Source organism: Taudactylus pleione, unplaced genomic scaffold (genome assembly GCF_031769625.1).
Source record: "Taudactylus pleione unplaced genomic scaffold, aTauple2 ptg000077l, whole genome shotgun sequence".
In the NCBI taxonomy this organism is placed as follows: domain Eukaryota; kingdom Metazoa; phylum Chordata; class Amphibia; order Anura; family Myobatrachidae; genus Taudactylus; species Taudactylus pleione.
Window position 1 is genome coordinate 346,645 of NW_028284479.1, and position 21,207 is coordinate 367,851.

At 44.0% G+C, this 21,207-nt stretch overlaps 1 protein-coding gene across 1 annotated transcript in view; it reads right to left on the reverse strand.

The window, feature by feature from the left end:
* The window catches only part of STAB2 (stabilin 2), a 209,063-nt gene that overhangs the window by 84,266 nt on the left and 103,590 nt on the right, over positions 1 to 21,207 (reverse strand). Inside the window, exons 35-40 of the mRNA XM_088467854.1 lie at positions 20,326 to 20,454; positions 6,730 to 6,786; positions 4,454 to 4,549; positions 2,123 to 2,318; positions 651 to 746; positions 226 to 271 (exon numbers count right to left, since the gene is read on the reverse strand). Of these exons, the coding sequence (XP_088323980.1) occupies positions 226 to 271; positions 651 to 746; positions 2,123 to 2,318; positions 4,454 to 4,549; positions 6,730 to 6,786; positions 20,326 to 20,454 (620 nt within the window). The remainder of the gene's footprint in view (positions 1 to 225; positions 272 to 650; positions 747 to 2,122; positions 2,319 to 4,453; positions 4,550 to 6,729; positions 6,787 to 20,325; positions 20,455 to 21,207) is intronic.

Genomic DNA, 21,207 nt, shown 5'->3' on the forward strand with positions numbered 1-21,207 from the left:
ATACTTACATAAAATGGGCTGGAAATCATCCTAGTACTGTACACTTACTTTCAACCTAGTAGGTATCTTTGATAAACAATAACAGGGATGATCTGCATTAGACAAACAATTGCTGGGTGACATGGAGAGTCACTTGTCTGTCCCTGCTTTTTAAACAATCCACAGACAGACCCTCATTCATAAACCATAAATTAGGATGTGCACTAGGGAGGCAAGAATACCTACTTTGCACTAGTGTGGCAGTTTTTGTTGCACTTATCTTCTTTAATCACTGAAAAATAAAAATGAAACAAAATCAAACATTTTCATTATACGGCAAAGGTAAAAGGTATGTCTGACATATTGGCTTACTGACACATCTGAACTGGCGTTTTTTACATTTAGCGCCTGTGTAATATTTTTTATTTTAAGTGTATTTTCAATACAAATATTAGTTGGCGTGAACTGCAGAGACATCAAAGACAATCCTGAAAACAATTTAGTAATTACAGTGGTGAGAGTGAGATTACTGCACTACCTGATGCTAAATACAATGAATGAATACACACAATTCACATCAATTTGATAGAAGCCTTCAGTTTCTCTGTAGCTGCAAACGATACATGTTCTTCACATCTTCATGTTACGAGGACGCTGCATAATGAGCTTACCAATGTCACATCTTACTCCTCTCCAGCCAACAGCACACTGACACGATCCGTCACCAGTTATCCCTTCACTGCATTTTCCATTGACACAAAGGCATTCTGGACACAAATACATAATATGTATTACATTAAGAACACAATATTGTACACACACACATATATATATATATATATATATATATATATACACACTGCTTAAGTTGGACTTTATTGTTCCATATGAGGTAGAGTGTCACTTTATGGAGTCTCAGCTCTTCCCGAGGGCCTGCTTCCCATGACAACTACAGTAACAACATGACTTGCAGGATCCTTAGTGATAAACTAGCAAATGGCCAATTTTACCACAGTTAGTGCTCACTCCAACATAGGACAAAGAGCCTGATTCAGACCTGGTCGCAAGGCTGCGTTCACACGTAGCCTGCCGATATTTGACATCTGCGCATGTGTAAAAGATGCAGTGCGCATGCATGAATCAGTCAATGCGATCGGGAAGCGATCGCACCCAGTACACAGACGCTCCGCAAGCATGAGTGACAGGACGTGCCATTTGTGGGTGGTGACAGGGGGTGGTCGATGGTAATGGGGGTGTGGTGGTGCGAACGCAGGCGTGTCTGTGCGTTGGGACGCCATTTCAGGGGAGTGCATAATTAAGACGCATCGTCAGCATACACGTCACATGGCTGCGTTAAACACAGCAGCACTCGCAGTGCTTGCGGTAGAGTATGGTCAGCAACAAGTGGTGTGCATGGGTCTGATGTCAGCCGATGTTATCGATTGTTTAATACACTTCCTGGAGATGACGTATATTACTAAGGGAAAGTGGGCGTCTTGTGTCAGGTTGGTGGGCGTCTAATTTCATACCGCGATCGCACGGCAAAACATAGGCGTGCTAATGTCTTGCTAACGATCGTGGGATTTGCACACTTTGACTGCGTGTGAATGCAGCCTTGCGACTGGGTCTGAATCAGGCCCAATGTCCCCTATAGTGAATAACCAACCTTACCGTCTATATTGCTGCAAGGTATTCAAAGCAGTATGACAAAAGCAAAAAAAAAAAACAGCACACAGCTTATATAGGTAAATGCATATTGTTATTAGAGAAGCAAGTTCAACCTATGTGCAAATGTACAGTATATCCAATATGGAAAACCGTTTCCGGCAAAAATTGTTAAAAACAGACAGATTAATCAAAAATAAAAAGCTAAACAGTGCACATGGTAACAGTGGACTCATTCAAGATAGCACTGAAAAATGTCCAACATCTCAATAACCAAACAGGGTGCTCCTGATCACACTAATAAAGTTCCTGTTCACAAAATAAAGTCCAGAATTGCATTTGTGCCCTGACTTATTCGGCAAGTACTCTGCCAGCAGACAGTCTGAGGAGGCAACGAGTATGGAGGAAAGACTTACTTCAAATTTCACTTAGCACATAGACCACTGATTATTTTTGGTGTGTAAACAAAAATGGGTACCTTGACCACAGCGAGTACCGTATTTCCCATTAGCACAACTTTCACAAGCAGTCCCAACGAACCCTTCTTCACACTGGCAAACTCCAGTGCCATTAACACCATCCAAGCATATTCCATTTCCAAAACAAGGGTTCCCAGCTTTCCCAGGACAGGATAGGCACTGCTGACCAAAGAAGCCTGAACAGCATTCTCTTGTCTGCACACAGAAAAATAACACGATTAGCAAGTCTTATAAAGCAAGTGGCAATTCCAGGATATCTGAAGCTTCCTCTTTTATGGTAAATGATAGACAAACTTTCTACATTAAAGCATTAACATGATAACCCATATCAGTGCAGGCCTGCGTTCATTAAGGGACTAACGGGCAAAGAAGAGGTTGCATAGCTTTCAATGACACTGCCTATTCTGATAAGGTTCACATGTCATTGGGCGATTTATAAAGTTTTACAATGTCCAATTCTGTAGCGGAGTCCAGCATGACGTTTCTCCAGAAGATTTAAAATGCATGAACATAGTTATAATAAAATTATGTCTTCTTTAGCCAATATTTCCTCATCAAAAGTAGATACATTACAGGGTCATGTCAATTATCTTAGTTTAATTGACACATACTAGTTAATAGGTGTATTTATTTAGTCAGGCAAATGTATTTATTTCAAAGCCTGGGGTATGAAGCCACCATGCTCTGCTCTCTCTATTTATAGAGCAGTGTTGTGCCATATCCCAGGGCAAAAGCATAAAAAAGCCTGGCTGCTGATATAAATGCATGACTAAAAAGAATATAAAGTATCTGGGAAGGAGAAGCAATGCATTAAGTACATTTTGCAGGAGGAAATGTACAAGCCAGTAAATTAGAGTAATTTGAAGGTGAAGTAAAATCCATATGGCCATTTGTAATCCTCCAAATGATAATCCTGACAGTAACAATTGTATTTACTCCAAAGCAGGGGTGGAACTATGGGAGAGAATAGAGGCGCTCGCCACCGGGCACCAGACCTGAAGGGGCACCTCCACCCTCCGGAGGTATGTGCTGACCACAAATTTGTGAGCACATACCATAATTGTCTATCTGATTCTGTCGCCTGAAGCGCGGGAGGAGGGGGTGGGTGGTCGTAGGGAACAACTGGAGAGCCTGAAACACATTCAGATATCAGTGCTTCCAGGCAGAGGGCGTGTGTGTGCGGAGCGGCATTCGCTACCCCCACCACGCCCACACCACCCTCCAGGTAGGAGACACTGTTCTCTCAATGTGTTGAAGAATCAGCATGTAATCCCCCCATGGCTAGGTGAGCTCTGTGATAGTATTACGGAAAGAAGGGATCTATGTGTGGGTGAAGCACTGTGTGTGTGAGGGGGGAGCTGAGTGAGGGGGGGGCTGTGTGGGAAGTTTTGAATGAGTGTGGAGATTTGTGTTAGGGGGGATCTGTATGGGTGGAGCACTATGTGTGTGAGGGGGTGATCTGATTGGGGAGAGCTGTATGTGTGGGAGGGTCTGTGTAAGGTTTGTTGCTAAAGATGCATTGGGGATCTGAGTGAGTGGAGAGAGCTGTGTGAGTGGGGGGTCTGTATGAGGAAGGGAGAGCTCTGAGAGGGTGGGATCTGTGTGAGGAGGGGAGAGCTATATGAGGGGAAAGTTCTGAGTGAGGGGGGGAGCTGTTTAAGGGATATATATACTGTATGTATTTATATATACATTAATATGGTGCCCCGAAGTGGAATATTTATTAATTATCGTGTCCTAATATTATTAATATATCACGTGCAAACATCATTAATATTCGCACGTGTGTATATAGTTTATATATATATATATATATATACTATATACACATACACACACACATACATACATACAGGGTCGGCCTGTTAGGGTACAGGGCAATCCCATGGTGGGCCCCACTGCCTGAGTGTCCATCCCCTCCTCTAGGGATTAGGTTCTCCTGAACTATCCATATGTTACATTATACTGCACAGGACTATGGTGTATTTTCTACAATGCATTGCTGTTATTAATCTGGTACATTATCATGCATGCACCAGCAGTATTTACTATATATACATTTTTAAAGGGGCCCAGTCCATGCACTCTCTAATAGCTAGCCAAGTCTCTGTGGAGGCTGGCCACACCCCCTCTGAAGGATGGCCACACCCCCTAAGTATGGGCCCCTATCACTGCATTCCCCTAGTGAGCAGTGCTGCAGTAGAGGCAGCTAGTCTGTTTTAGAGTACTCTTTGCAGGAGAATGAAGACAACTAACCATCAGTGACATCACTGGTATAGGTATAAAATGTATAGTATAAAGTATATACAAAGATATAAAAGCATACTTACAATTATGGTGTTAGCACAGCTGATCTGGCAGCCAATGAAGATGAATCTCTTTCCCAAGCTGTACTTTGTGTAAATGCAAGCCTTTTTAATGCTGGGCTGCAAAAATTAAAATAACAAATGTAATTTATATAGATGTGGCAGCAGGTTACCATGTTGAAATGGGTATACCCCAGGCTGTAATAAGAGCCAATGTACACTGTAATGTGGGAAGCTGCCATTAGGTGGAGCCACAGAGCACCAGAAAAGGACAAGCTGACATAAGAAAGGGATTTTTGGTTTGCACATGCACAGTACAGAGAGGCAGACGCCAAGGAGCTGAGCTGGAGAGTGGGGCGACGTGCTACAGGACAGTGAGCCAAGACTGGGAGAGTGCCAATGCTGAGATGGTAACAAGTACCAGGACCACTGAATACCCTTTGATAAAGTGCTGGGGACTGCAGAAGAAGCGCCTGTAGTGCGTCTAAGAGATCCGGAGAGGCAACGTGTCAGTGCTGGAAGTATCAGCAGACATAAGGCTGTGTGAGTTAACTAATAAAGGGAGATGTCCATTGCAGCATTGACTAACTCTAATACCTGCAAGAGAGTGAACTTTAAATAAATATATATATATATATATATATACACACACACACACATATACATACAGATATACACATACACACAAACACACACACTGATAGCGTGATATATGTGCTTATTGAGCTACCGTTGAACCAGTGGACTGAGTCTATTATTATAGAGGGAGAGGAAGCCATTTGTTGAGAAAGATTGATATTAGAGCTGATTAAGGGGCTGATTCACTACTGTACTCAACTGCGTATGCAATAGCGATTACTCACGCAGTTTAACTGTGATAGTATGCTAATCCATTGCTAATACATTGCAATCACAAAGCCCTTGCAGCACTGCACAGGGACACCCACTTTACTCAGCACACATACGTACTGTTTAGGAAAACTGCAAACCATCAGTACAATCGAGTACAATCACAGCCTCACGCACAGTTGCACAAGCCCAGACCTTACACAGAAATTGCTAGATACCATGCAAGTTATGACACCTCACACTGCGTATGGCATTGCAGTGGCTAATATATGCACACCCCTGCAATGGCACGTAAACACACTGGCACGCCTGTGTTTCCCCGACCACCCCCCATCTCCACCCTCAAACGGCACTTCCTGTCAATCACTCTGCGATGGGTCTACACCCCCTGATCGCAGTCCTGATCGCAGCGGCCGGTTCGAGCACTGCATGTGCAGTGCAGTGCGAAATAATAATAAATAATGGGCAGTGCAAAATAATTGGCCGATAGCGTGCATAATCGCAGTTGTGTATGGTAGTGAATCAGCCCCTAAGAGTGCACTTGGGACTGAGCTACTGATACTATTGAGTGCTGCAGATAACTGTGCTACTACAGTGGCAGTATTAATATTATGTAAGCTATTGTTCTCTGAAATCAAGAAAGACCAGCACTAGATGCTAATTCTGTTACCTTTGCCTATTGTGGATTGCATGTATATGCACCTTATAGGACAGTGACCACCTAGAAAATAGATGACTCCAACGAAAGAACTTTGTATTCACGTTTAAAGTAATTGACTAATCAGTCTGGGGTTTTGCTAGTCTACTGAGTAATAATCGGTTTTGCTAATTCTTCATATATGTATTATTGAGAAGGTTTTTCACGTGCTTAGAGTATAGTGTATTGAAGTAATTTAGACTATATTTTCTATAGTTATAGCAGTAGAGGTGCTGCAGCAGTTAGGATAAAGAAGTCTATTTAACTATTAGAGAATTATTGCCTATTTACTACCGTAATGCTAACAACTGTCTTGTATCTGTCATATTTTGTTTGTGTTTAATGTTTAACTGACTGTCATTTGTCTAGTGATTATTATTCTCTCCATTATGACCTCTCCAGGAATCATGTCTTTTTACAACCTGTTCAATAAATCTACTAGATTATTGTATATATCAAGGCTGTCATGATATACCATTGTACTGTGTGTATGGGACTAACCTTCTGCTATATCCTGAGGAGGATAAGACCGTGGAGTCATTGCCAGAGAAGAAGGAAGATCTACAGGAGCTGCCGTCTCAACTGTAAGGTACCATCTAAACCTCACTTATCTGTGCTCACGCCAATGCCTGGGGAACCATAGCTATACTCCACATAAAACTGGTATCTTACTTTCCTGTCATTGGACTTTTCTATTATTATTCCGGAGTTCTTACTATTTTAATTAGAGTCATGTAATGTTCTGCACACTTACCTGAGGCTTCATATTCTGGCCACAAGCAGAAACCATTGAACAGTCACCACATTTGCTCTGCAAAATAACATATATAGATACTCATTATTGCAAAGCACATTTTACTTTCACCGTGTAAAAGCATAATTCCACCTGAAATTAAGTAAAATGGATAAAAGTAAATCTCACATACTTGTATTCCCAGGCCAGTTAAATGATGCCTGTAATGGTCTAAGCGCCTCTCTCCTACTTAGGTCAATATTTTGTCAGCATTCAAACCTATGAGCCTTTCATTCATCTATAGTATATTGGAGGCTCACAGGGATTGATCCTGACAATACTAACCTGTATGGAGCAGATGGGAGGGTCTCTATATAGACCTGATACAGGTAATGTGAGAGACATGGGACAGGAGGATCAGGGGAGCACAGTAAATTGAGTTTTATTTATAATCTCACAAAATTCCACTCAAAAAAATATTTTGGGTGATGATATTCTTTAATAGAAACAGGTGACACTTTTTACAGGTTGAGGATAAGATCTGTAGCCATACTTGATTTATCTTTGCATATTAGAACAGGCACCAAATATTACTCCGTATATTAGGTTTCCACCAGATGAGACACTGGATATTACAAAGGTCACATGATATGACTCTGCAATATTATACTGGACAACAAATAAGGCTCTGAATAATAGACTAGGGACCAGATAAGGCTCTGCCAAATAGAATGAGCACCATATATATTTCAGTATATCAGACTAGCTCTGCATATTACATAGACAGAGACCTGGGCAAATCTCTAGTGGGTGCAGCGGATGCCATTACTAAGGGGCCCAGAGGCTTAGGGGACCTACCTACAACACCTGCGTTGACCTGAGGATGCCTGGTCGGCTGCACAGATTGCAGTGTGCCCGTCTGGAGCACCTACAGAACATGGCCCCTTTATAAAGGGAGGGGACAGGGGTGTATCAGGACTACCCACATTGATTGGCAGGAGGGCTAATATTGGTGTAGTTTTCCTAGAAGTCAACCAAGCACCCAAGTGCATCCATAATCCTGCTCCATTAAGTTACTAACGCCTAGTGGAGGGGGTGGAGTGCACCCTGCCTACGCTCTAACCTCAAATTAAACCATTTCTCAAGCATTGCTCCTCATGAATACTACTATAACCACCCTCTTGCAACTGTACCTGGTAATTCTACCCATTATTGCGTAACATTATGTATTATTACTATTGCAATCTGTCCTTACCTGATTTGCAGTAAGTCAACTTTGTTATTAATATGTTGTAACCATGTATGTCTGCCTGCGATATACTGTCTGCTTTCCATATCTCTCCATACTATTCCATCATGCAATCCTCCTCCTCTGCCCCCTTGCCTGGTGCTTTCCTGTTTTCTGACATTTTTGTATATTACACTTCTGCAAATTGCTCATCCTGCCCACCATAACCTATGTAGTACACTCAAGATGCCTGTCGTGGTTAGGAAGAACAATGCATGCATCTGATGATTTTGTAAGAATTGTGTATCTCACTTTATTTTTTTGTAGCTCCACCATCATGTGTCATTTCGTCCAGGCATTACCTATTCTGCCCAGTGTAACTTATGTAGCAGGGGAGAGGAGGGGGCCCATGTGCAGCCACTGTGCGGGCCTCCTCCTCTCCGACAGAGTTGTAGACTCTGGCTTTGTGCCAGAGTCTGCTGTGCATGTGCAGGTCACCGGGAACATGGCTTCCATACCTAGGGCCGGATTAAGGTCTGTGGGGACCCCTGGGCAACAAACTTGTAGGGGCCCCAATCAATAAAATCAAAGTAAATATGTGGGCAATGTTATAGAAAAAAAAATGTAGAAATGTAACAACCAGCATTATATAAGAAATATGCAGGGTCCAGCTGTCCAGGTAATGTAGCAATGTGGCCGGGTGCCAGCACTATAACTCACATAAACTCCCAAAGGTGCAGCACTCAAGGTGCTTTGAAAGAATCACAATCAGTGGTGTAACTAGGGTATTTGGAGCCCAGGGCAAATTTGAAAAGGGAGCCCCCCCCCCCACCACCCCAATATGTGCGCGCACCAAAGTGCGGGAAAAAAATGGGCGTGGTCACTTAAAAATGGGGCGTGTCAACATGATGCACCCCTTTATTTTCACGCTGAACATTCCTATCCATATGCACCTTAACCCCAGTAGTACCCCTTATACAGTACCCCCAGTATGCAGTTGTGGTCCCTCTTATGCAGGCCCATAGTAGTGCCCCTTATACAGTATCCCCTGTAGTGGTCCCCCTTATACAGCCCCCAATTAGTTCCCCTTACTCAGTGCCCCCAGTAGTGGTCCCCCCAAATGCAGTGCCCTATGTAGTGTTCCCCCTTATGCAGTGCCCCCAGTAGCAGTCCCCACAATGCAGTGCACCCAGTAGTGGTATCCCCTTATGCAGTGCCCTTTATATAGTGCCCCCAGTAGTAGTCCCCCCCTATGCAGTGCCCTTTATATAGTGCCCCCAGCAGTAGTCCCCCCCCATGCAGGTTTCCCAGTAGTGGTCCCCCTTATGCAGGCACCCAGTAGTGATCCCCCTATCTAGTGCTCCCTGTAGTGGTCCCTGCAGTGCCCCTAGCAGTAAGCCCCTTATATAGTGCCCCCAGCAGTAGACCCCCCCTCCCATGCAGTTCCCCCAGTAGTGGTCCCCCTGATGCAGGCTCCCAGTAGTGACCCCCCCTATCCAGTGGTCCCTGTAGTGGTCCTTCCTGTTATTGCCCCCAGTTGTGGTCCCCCCAGTGCAGTGCCCCTAGTAGTAGGCCCCTTTTATAATGCCCCCATTAGAAGTCCCCCCCCCAAGTAGTGGTCCCCAGTTGAGGTTCCCCCTCCATATTGAGTGCCCCCTGTAATAGCCCCCCCAGTAGAGGTCCTCCCAATAATGGTGCCCCCAGTAATAGCCCCCCCCAGTAGAGGTCCTCCTAATAATGGTGCCCCCAGTAATAGCCCCCCCAGTAGAGGTCCTCCGAATAATGGTGCCCCCAGTAATAGCCCTCCCCAGTAGAGGTCCTCCTAATAATGGTGCCCCCAGTAGTAGCCCCCCCCATTGTGCCCCCACCCCAGTAGAGGTCCCCCCAGTGGTAGCCACCCCCGTTGTGCCCCCAGTAGTGCTGACAGGTTTTTAAAAATATATATATAAAAACATACTTACCTGAATCCACACTGCTGCTGTTCCTCCAGTCCGCGACGCCGCTCCCGCCGCTGCCCGCCAGTCCTCCTGGGCTGGCGCGCTCAGCATAATGGGACAGACGTCATGACGTCATGACGTCTGTCCCATTACCCACTGCAGGAGCTCTTACAGTGGGTGCTGCAGCAGTCAATGAGAGTCTACTGACTCTCATTGGCTGCTGTTTAACACACGCATCGCCGCCAGCGCTGGCGGCGATGCGTGTGTTATGCACAGCCTGAGCCCGCCTCCTGGCGCTATTGGGCAAGCGCTCAGGGGGAGGGAACGGGCTCAGGTGTGCAGCACAGGACCGGCGCTGGAAGCCTAGCACTGGTCCTGTGTAAATGTGTAGCGCTGACCGCACTCATTGCGGTCGGCGCTACACTGGTGGTTAACTAGGGCGGGCCGGACCATGGCTGGCGGCGCCCCCCTGCGCTGCCGGTCCCACGCCGCCCAGGGCACGCACCCTGCCCGACCCCCCCTAGTTACGCCACTGATCACAATACCGGCATAGTGCATTTCTATTAGCATGATAGCCTGATGACAGTGCTAATAAATGTGCACTGAAACGTTGCTTGATATACACACACATAGATTAAATGTATTTGTGTATATATTATACAGATTAAATGTATTTGTGTATATATATATATATATATATATTGTATATACTGTATGTAAAAGTATATATATATATATACTGTATGTAAAAGTATATATATATATATATATATAATTATATATATATATACACACACACACACACACACAGTTTAAATGTATGTGTGTATACCTGTGTGTGTGTATGTGTGTAAATATATATATATATATATATATATGTGTGTATGTATATGTGTAAATCTATATGTGTATATATATATATATATATATATATATACACACACATATGTGCATATGCATACAATATACAGTCAGGTCCATAAATATTGGGACATTGACAGAATTTTCAGATTTTGGCCTCTATTCACCACCACAATGGTTTTGAAATGAAACAAACAAGATGTGCTTTAACTGCAGACTTTCAGATTTAATTTGAGGGTAATTACATCCAAATCAGGTGAACGGTGTAGGAATTACAACAGTTTCAATATGTGCCTCCCACTTTTTAAGGGGCCAAAAGTAATGGGACTATCAACTCAAAAGCTATTTCATAGACAGGTGTGGCTATTCCCTCGTTATTTCATTATCAATTAAGCAGGTAAAAGGTCTGGAGTTAATTCTAGGTGTGACATTTGCATTTGGAATCAGTTGCTGTCGACTGTCAATATGAGATCCAAAGAGCTGTCACTATCAGTGAACAAGCCATCATTAGGCTGAAAAATCAAAACAAACCCATCAGAGAGATAGCAAAAACATTAGGTGTGGCCAAATCAACTGCTTAGAACATTCTTAAAAAGAAAGAACGCACCGGAGAGCTCAGCAACACCAAAAGACCCGGAAGACCATGGAAAACAACTGTGGTGGATGACAAAATAATTATTTCTCTGGTGAAGAAAAACCCCTTCACGACAGTTGGCCAAATCAAGAACACTCTCCAGGAGGTAGATGTATATGTGTCAAAGTCAACAATGAAGAGAAGAGTTCATAAGAGTGAATATAGAGGGTTCACCACAAGATGCAAACCATTGGTGAGCCACAAAAACAGGAAGACCAGATTAGAGTTTGCCAAACAACATCTAAAAAAGCCATTACAGTTCTGGAACAACATCCTAAGGACAGATGAGACAAAGATCAACTTGTACCAGAGTGATGGGAAGAGAAGAGAAGGAAAGGAACTGCTCATGATCCAAAACATATCACCTCATCAGTGAAGCATGGTGGTGGTAGTGTCATGGCGTGGGCATGTATGGCTGCCAATGGAACTGGTTCCCTTGTATTTATTGATGATGTGACTGCTGACAAAAGCAGCAGAATGAATTCTGAAGTGTTTAAGGCAATATTATATGCTCATATTCAGTCAAATACTTCAGAACTCATTGGACGGCGCTTCACAGTGCAGATGGACAATGACCCGAAGCATACTGCAAAAGCAACCAAAGAGTTTTTTAAGGCTAAAAAGTGGAATGTTATGCAATGGCCAATCCCCTGACCTGAATCCGATTGAGCATGCATTTCACTTGATGAAGACAAAACTGAAGGGAAAATGCCCCAAGCACAAGCAGGAACTGAAGACATTTGCAGTAGAGGCCTGGCAGAGCATCATCAGGGATGAAACCCAGTGTCTGGTGATGTCTATGCGTTCCAGACTTCAGGCTGTAATTGCCTGCAAAGGATTTGCAACAAAGTATTAAAAAGTGAATGTTAGATTTAGGATTGTTTAGTTTGTCCCATTACTTTTGGCCCCTTAAAAAGTGGGAGGCACATATAGAAACCGTTGTAATTCCTACACCGTTCACCTGATTTGGATGTAACTACCCTCAAATTAAATCTGAAAGACTGCAGTTAAAGCACATCTTGTTTGTTTCATTTCAAAGCCATTGTGGTGGTGAATAGAGGCCAAAATATGAAAATTATGTCAATGTCCCAATATTTATGGACCTGACTGTATATATATAATAGTGTGTTGGGTGGTGGGACAGCAGGCTACCTTTGCTTCAGCTCTCAGGCTGTCTGCTCTTCTGCTCACCAGCCCGCTGCCCGGGGAAACGCTGAGGCAGGGTAGTATATGGCTTCTTGATTGCCGACTCAGGTGCTATGCCCCGCAGGGCAGACAGCCTCGCTCTTCTCTCGGAGACTGACCAGCCACAGTCTCGCGAGATTTGACGTCATAATCTCACGAGACTGTGACTGTCACACTTACAGCGGCTGCCGAGGACTCAGCAGACTCGCTACAGTGACTCACTGTAGTGAGTCTGCTGAGTCCTCGGCAGCCGCTGTAAGAGAACAGCTGAGCTGCCGGGGACAGCAGCGGGGTGTTAGAATAAGTGGCCTTGGATCGGGAATAGTGTGTGGGGACCCCGTATGTGTGGGGGCCCCAGGACGACCGCCCCTGTCGCCCTGCCCTTAATCCGGCCCTGTCCATACCTTACTGCGCATGTGATTAAAGTCAGAAGAACCATCAGATGTGGGACTCCGGAGAGGTAAGTATACTGCAACCCTTATAGATACGCCAAAGCTATGTAGTGCTCCCTAGATGGCCATCTCGTCTGGTACCTTCGTGAATAGGATGAATAAGCCTTGGAACGGAGTACCCAAAGTCGTTGCCTCAGCTCTGCATTATTTTCATGGTTTTCTCTATTTTCTCCAAATTTAAACCTATGTATTATGGTTATGATTTCTGTAAAGCACCTTGAATCCTTGAGAAAGGTATAATAATAATATTTTTGATAAAATTTTTTTTTAATAATAATAATAATAATAATAATAATAATACAGGGCTTATTTATTAATACTGCATCTAGGTGCAATGTTCAAACCATAGCATACATTCAACAATTTGAAAGGCAGACCATGAAGACAAATGTCTCACTTTTTGCGGTGGATCAGTGATGGTAGTAAATGAGCCCTAGAGTATGATCACAGTCTAGACCAGCACAAATTCCCCGGCCCTCCTTTCTTAGGTGTTGCTCACCCCACTTATTTTGTGTGGTGTGGTGGGTGCATCTTTTTCTCCTGTAAGGCTGGGAGTTAGCCTGGTGGAACTGCGGCTGCCAGCAGCTTTTCATGTATGAAACTGCTGCCCTGCCACGTAAGTGTGGGGCATACTTGCCGACTTTTAAAATCTCCTCTCTGCAAGAATCCTGGAGAGGAGAAGCAGCCAGTCACTTCGGTGGGCGGTGCCAGGCTTCTATGTCATTAGGCCCGTCCAATGGCACGGCAAACTGCCACAAAATTGTGGGAGGCAAGGAGAGGCGGGACTAAATGGTGCATTTTTGCATAATTTTGCACCGCTCCCTCCATATGGAGCTGCGATTCCCGGCAATTATCTCCCCATCTTGCCCACTTCACTAGGAAATGGGTGGGATGTGGGAGATCCAGGCACTCTTTCAGGGGTGCGGCTGGCTACCTGAAAATTCGGGAGTCTCCCGAAACTTCCGGGAGAGTAGTTAAGTATGGTGTGGGGACATTGCGGGGAAAACTACGCACACTGAAGAAGTGACATTACATCTCCTAAACCTGTGTGTCCTAGTCAGGCCCCTAGGTTCACCGAGTGGTAGCACTGTCCCCGACCACAGTACAGGAGAAAATAAAATGTATGTTAGCAGGCCATTATATGTTCCACACACTAGCCCACCTGCTATTGTACTTACAGTTAAAAAGTGTGGAGTGACACAGAAAATTAAAGAATTATATAGTGCTTGGTCCAGCTGCATATACGATTACGCTACAAACTGTGACATCTGTATGCTGGATATTAAGCTCTAGGATTGTTTCTAATATTTATGTGCATGCAACAGTACAGTGATTTTATGTAAGTCTAGGGGGGTATATTTGCTAACGGTTGATTTTCATCGATTGAATCGATGTTGTGTTTCTGGGGCTAAATCACGCTTTTACTAATACTTAAAAAAACAAATAAAAAATTGCCTGTTAGGAAATGTGTGATTTAGCCCCAGAAACACACCATTGATATTGATAATTTTGAATCGATCCAAATCAATTAAAATCAGCCTTTAGTAAATATACCCATAAGTATATGTTCCTTTTTTTGTGTTTTTTTTGCAGTTTATTCGCAACACATTTATAGAAGAACTTGTACCTTTGTATAGCTCCTTTTTGAATATTGATTTGTGTAAACACAGTATATATATATATATATATATATATACACACATTTGTGAAATGGTAAATCTATCTGATTCCCCAAAAATGTGCACAATTCATAACAGTATAATCTGGGCAGACAAAGGAATCTTTTGAAGATGTTCACTGTAGTCTTGTGCCTTTGTTTTAATAATGTTTTCACAAAGTTTAGCTCAAACAATTATAAATGTGTAGCCAAGCAAAATTTAGATCTTTTTTGAATTCTAACTTGATTTGATGGTAGTGTCCCTTTAAGGCACTGTAGGGCTTATAATAATTAATTAAATGTTATTAGTACCTTGAAGCCATCACAAGGGATGGCGATGAGCAAGTCCAGCTGTATACTTGAATACTTTCTTGAAGTTAAGATTAAAGTCATACTTCAATAGCTGATCCGTTAGTTACAGAGCACGTTACATAAATAAAAGGCATTTGGCAATGTGTGATTTAATTATAAAAATCGGTGAGGATTACTAAGAGACAAAAAGCTATATCTGGATAATATCTTAAGCTTGATGTATAATAATAATAATTGTCAGGGCTGCTTAGAACAGGATTATTAGCAAGCATTATGTACAAATTATATATATATATATATATATATATATATGTAAAGCAATATCACGAGATCTATTTATATCTAATGGAAAAGTGACACATGGTTAAAACATCTTGTATAAAACATGTTGTGAAAATACACTCTACAAAATGTTACTAGAGTATTAATAAAGAACAAAGAACATGGTTTTACTAGGCCACAGAATGATGCCGCCTAACATTTTAAATAGTTAAAGGAGGAGGATATACACACATTTTGTAGAGTGATATAATATGAGGGCACAGTCTATCAATATGCAAGGAACATTAAATACCTTGTTGCTGTCATTGGTCCCTAGTGAAATGACTGGCTGCATTCTCATGAATGTTACATCAGCCCATTACATGCTTTCACCCACAGTGTGTAGATCAGTAGAATAACACTTTTACTTGTGTTGTAACTACAGACATACAACTTGACTGGATTTCAGGGTCAACAACAATATATGAAATAGAGAGAAATACTACATACTCTCAAAACTCAGTAATAAACACAGAATAAGATTCTCTTAACTTAGGAATGTGGACACAGGTTTTGGTTGCTACGGATATATTCTACAATGTGAAATACCCACAATGGGATGAAGCAAAAGGATAGAGGGACAAAAGGTCTGGTTAAAAAATAAATTAGACTTATGTCTTACCTGTTATGTCTTTTTCTTAGACTCCATAGGGGGCACAGGGACAATGCTGGGTATAGCCTGGAGAGGAGAGTCTGGGCACCAAATGGTTAAATACAAATACCCACAAAGCCAAGGCTCCTCTCCTCTATACCCCACCCCCAGGCAGAGGACCTTCAGTTTTAAGTTAACAAACCTAAGGCAGGAGCGAGGCAAAAGAGAAAAGAAGGAAGGCCGGCATACATACAGAACCATCTATACCATGGCGAGTACAACCAGACCTGTCACCAAGGAAACACCCCTAGCAGACAGGTGCGTCAGGGTGGGCGCTCTGTGCCCCCTATGGAATCAAAGAAAAAACTTAACAGGTAAGACATGTCATTTTCTTCTTCCTCCACTAGGGGACACATGGACAACGCTGGGATGTCCCAAAGCAGCCCCCATCGGCAGGACGCTCCTAAGCTGCAGTGAGCACAGCACGCCTGAAGGCAGCGTCCGAGGATGCAAAAGTGTCAAACGCATAAAATCTGATGAAGGTATGAGCAGACGACCATGTGGCAGCCCTACAGAGCTATTCAGCAGAAGCCCCACAGAGCGTTTCCCAAGAAGACCCAGCTGACAACGTGGAATGGGCCGTCACAACGACAGGGGCAGGACGGTTTGCCAGGAGGTAAGCATAGCGAGTGGAGAGGCGGAGCCACCTGGCCAAGGTCATAGCAGGGAGAGACGTACCTCCTGAGGAAGAAGTAAACTCTGAGCCTTGAGGTTCGGGCAAGATTTGATCCATCGTTTCAGAATAAGACCCTGGAGAGGCCGGGAGTGGAACTGACCTTACGCTACCATATGGAATGTTGAGACCAACGACCCCAGAACCTGCATGCACGTGTCTATGTATGTACACTTGATGCTGACTGAGAAAATTCCATATTTTTGTCTGTAAAGTCAAAATCTTTTCTGGAGGGAAGAATACTCTCTGAGCTCTGGAATCCAACAGTGCTCCTAGGTGGAGCATCTCCTGGGACCATGATAGCATGGACTTCTTCCAATTGATTATCCAACCGTGAGACTGTAGGAGCTCTACTGTCAGACATATGTGATCTTTGAGAACTGTCAGAGATTGCTCCAGTAGCAGCAAGTCATCCAGGTATGGTAAAATTCGAACGACCCGTTGGTGCAAATATGCAGCCATCACTGCCATGACCTTTGTGAACACATGAGGGGTAGTGGACAGACCAAAGGGCAACGCCTCAAACTAGTAGTGACTAGTTTGGATAGCAAACCTGAGAAATTGGTGGTAATTGGCTCATATAGGGATATGCAAATATGCATCCTGTATATCCAATGATGCCATAAAGTTTCCCTGTTTCATTGCTAGAATGATGGACCAAAGGGACTCCATGTGGAATCTGGGAATCCAAAGAAACTTGTTTAGATGTTTCAAGTTGAGGATGGGTCGAAAAGGAGCAGTCTGGCTTCTGAACCAGAAAAAGATTGGCGTAAAAGCCTACCCCTCTCTGGGAAGGGGGAACTGGAATGATGACCCCTGAGGCCAAGAGAGAGCGAACTGATGCTTCGAGAACTTCTGCTTTTGTTGGCTGTGTAGGCAGGCCAGTGGAAAAGAACCAGGAAGGTGGATGCTGATGAAAGGTGAGAGTGTAGCCTTGAGATATGACGCCTCTTACCCAAGCATCTGTTGTTGTTTTCATCCACACCACCAAAAAACAAAGCTGCCGGCCTCTCACTCCGAGGTCCCCTGGAAGGAGGCCAGCCCCATCATGCGGTAGGTTTGTCTGCCGGCTTGGCAGCTGGACGTTTAGTGGACCAAGGCTGCTTACCTCTGGGTTTAGAGCTTTTAGAAGCTGCAACCTGGTTTCTGGAAAAGGGCTGACCTCTGGCCCTGCCTTGAGGATGAAAGGAACGAGATGTAGAAGTTCTGGGTCTCAGGGTGGTAACCGATGGCAAGAAAGCAGATCTAGAAGCTGCTAGCGTAGTCACTATCTTGTCCAATTCTGGACCAAACAAAACGTCAACAGAATAGGGGATGGCTTCCAGGGTCTTCTTAGATTCTGTGTCCACCTTCCAGGTGCGCAGCCAGAGTACTCTTAAAGTTAAAACCCCTGAATCTATGACTGCTTCAGAGATAAGAAGCTGCCTCTCACTTGTGCAACCATAGAAACTAAATCACTTCAGTGAGCACCTGAGGTAATACCTTCCTCCAAATTATCTGTCCAGCGGCCAACAGCTTTAGCCACCCAAGCTAGCACCTGCGTTAACATAAATTGTCTTTAGGAAATTTTCCAGCTTCCTGTCCGTGGGATCTTTAAGAGATGCCATGTTAGGAATAGGTAGGAGAGATGATCTAATCAGCCGAGTGATGTTAGCCTTATCCGCTGCAGGGAGAGGATAAAAGGTAGCAATACGCTTGGAAACTTGAAAGCACCTGCTAGGGTGAGTCCACGCCTCCACTAGGTCATCAGCTGCGCTGACGACGGAAATTCTGCCACTGTCTTCTTTTGTCTTTTAAACACAAGTGTCTTGGATCTTGGAAGTTGATCCGAGTCCTCCACCAGAAGGATAGCTTTAACAGCCCCAATAAGAGCCTCTACGTCCACTGGAGACATTACTTCCTCAGGTACAGAAGATATCTCCACATTGAAAGCAATAGAAGCACTAGCCAGACTTCTGACTTCAAAACTCCGCCAGATACTGGAGTGAGGCTTTCGCATGGGGCCTAGTCATGCCCCATATGAAATCCCCACTCCAGTAGCTCTATCCTTATCCAAGCATCTGTTGAAAGGATGTGGATATGTGAGCCATCCCCTGTACTGACTGTGCAAAAGTTTGCATCCAGGGTGGCTCAGTCATGGGCATCGCGACAGATACAGGCGGTACCAGGAGTGAAATACTGTCTACAAATTGCGACAATACCTGAGTGAGACGTGACACCCAGGGCGGTTCTGGAGTAGAATCCATGGACACAACTACCTGTTGCAGAGCTCCAAAGCCACTAACAGACAGGCCATCGTGCTCTGGATCCTGAGGAGACGGAATAAGAAGATATTTCTTGCATGTGCGCAGTGCAGATGTGCCTGTCTCTTTGGTAGATTTATGTCTGGACATCATAGAAGTCACAGAAGTAGCACCACACACGCTAAGAAGAGTATGAAGCAAAAAAGGGGTCCTAAAGCAGTGTAAGTATTACATAACACCAATATGTGTATATAATTATTTATATACTGTACTCACCCCTGCACGGGATGCTCCCCCAGTGACCAGTAACAGCAGCACAGGCACACAATAAAGGGCACACTTACTTACATGCACACAGACCTCTTAATGCAGAATAGTGGGCTAAATTGCTCAACAATCCAGCTAAAAAGCAGGAAGGAGCAGAATAAAGCACAACTGCTGAGAGCAGGCTATAAAGGTGACTGGAGCCCAAACTTCTCACTCCAGCGCTGAGGCAGGCATGCAGTAAAATGGCCGCCCAGTGTCTAGGATGGGGCGGAGAGAAGTGAGAAGACACCTGAAGCTTATTGGCTGCAAGGAAGAAGCACACTCCAGGGGTGAGGGAGGGGCAAACAGGGAAGCGCCCATCTCCCCCTTCTGGCAAACCCTCCTTGGAATATGGCCGCTGCTGCTTGTATTAAGCAGCCCCTGACCCACAGCATGTTTCCCTGGTGGTCTAGTGGAGAGTGCGGTGAACCAGGAGCCCCCACCTACCAGCACAGCCGGAGGTCTCCTGCTCCGGTGGTGAGAGCCGCGAACTCGTGGCTCCCTGCTTGCAGGGAGCTGCTGCTTGCCTTGTCCCCCGCTGAGAGTCAGCTGTGGTTTGTGGCTCAAATATAAAGGAGCCCGTGGCCCAGTCGCCGGTGCTGTGGCCACCTGTGCTGGGGTGATGGAGAAGCAGTGGGGGCGTCCTATATGACGCCTTCCACTGCACACTCAGTATAAACTAAAATAAAAATAAATTCAATAAAAGTGAAAAAAAATGTTAGGGGACCACATAAAGTAACCCCCCCAAAACCTGGTGCCCAGCTCCTGCCTAGTACCAAACTCAAAAACTGAAGGTCCTTTGCCTCGGGGCAGGGTATAGAGGAGAGGAGCCTGGGCTTTGTGGGTATTTGTATTTAACTGTTTGGTGCCCAGACTCTCCTCTCCAGGCTATACCCAGCGTTGTCCTTGTGCCCCCTAGTGGAGAAAGAAGAAAAAGGGACAACGTAAAAGCACAATGTATAGAAAGAAACGTATCACCACCACAAGAGCAGGCCATGTGGTGACAGGAGAATTGTGGTATCAGTTCCAGTAAGAAAAAAAAAAAATTATATATATATATATATATATATATATATATATATATATATATATATATAATTTGGTAATATAGATATTAAACCACATGATAAAAGCACACTTGAAAAAGTATTGTTACCAGCGTAGTAGTTGTATCATTGATATCACATCTATTCTTCTGGATTTCTAGAACTTTTCCCACTCCGTGAATAACTCCTTTATCAGTGGCTGCATTAGTGTAGTTCACTGGTGCATCATTAACATAGAGCTGGATGAGAGAAAAAAGTTCACCATTAAGTCAACATCTTAACTTATGGAAGACATCATATACTTTTAGTGCGTACACTGAGTTATTTCGAGGATTTCTTTATTATTATTTGTAAAAGGAGCAGAAGTTTCAATAAGGCAGACATTCACATACTTGTTCTGCACTGTGAGTACATACTGGAACATTTACATACATGTACTTAATCTCAACACATTGGTCCATTTACATAGCAGCAATGCCCATCTGTCTCTCCAACACATCCCTCGGGCTCTCTAAAACATACTCCTCCGTGTCTCTCTAGGGTTCACGCAGGCTCACAAAGCCCCTTCGTCCAGTGGATGGAGCTGGACAGGAGTGGAGGGATCTAAAAGGATCCCTTTTCTCAACCCGGGACTCCTTCCCATAGGGAAGGAGCAGGGTGTAGAGGCAAATGCCATGTGAAGATGACGAATGCTCCTGCAGTCAAGCTCAGAAAATGTTGTATTTTCAGAGCTTGATGAATTTAGGTCCCCCATATTAGTGTATGGGGACGTCGGCCCAGATCGGGGGTGAAAGGTAAGCAGGAGATATTGGTGATAGCTCCTGCATTACCTTTATAATGAATGACTCCAATCCTTAATTTTTACAAAAGTAGGTGAAAATGTTAATTTTCACCTACTTCTGTAGAAATTAAGTGATCATGAATTTGGTCCCTAGTGAGCTCTCAGCATACTGGTAGTGATATGGTAACATACTTGTAGTGAGCTCTAAGTA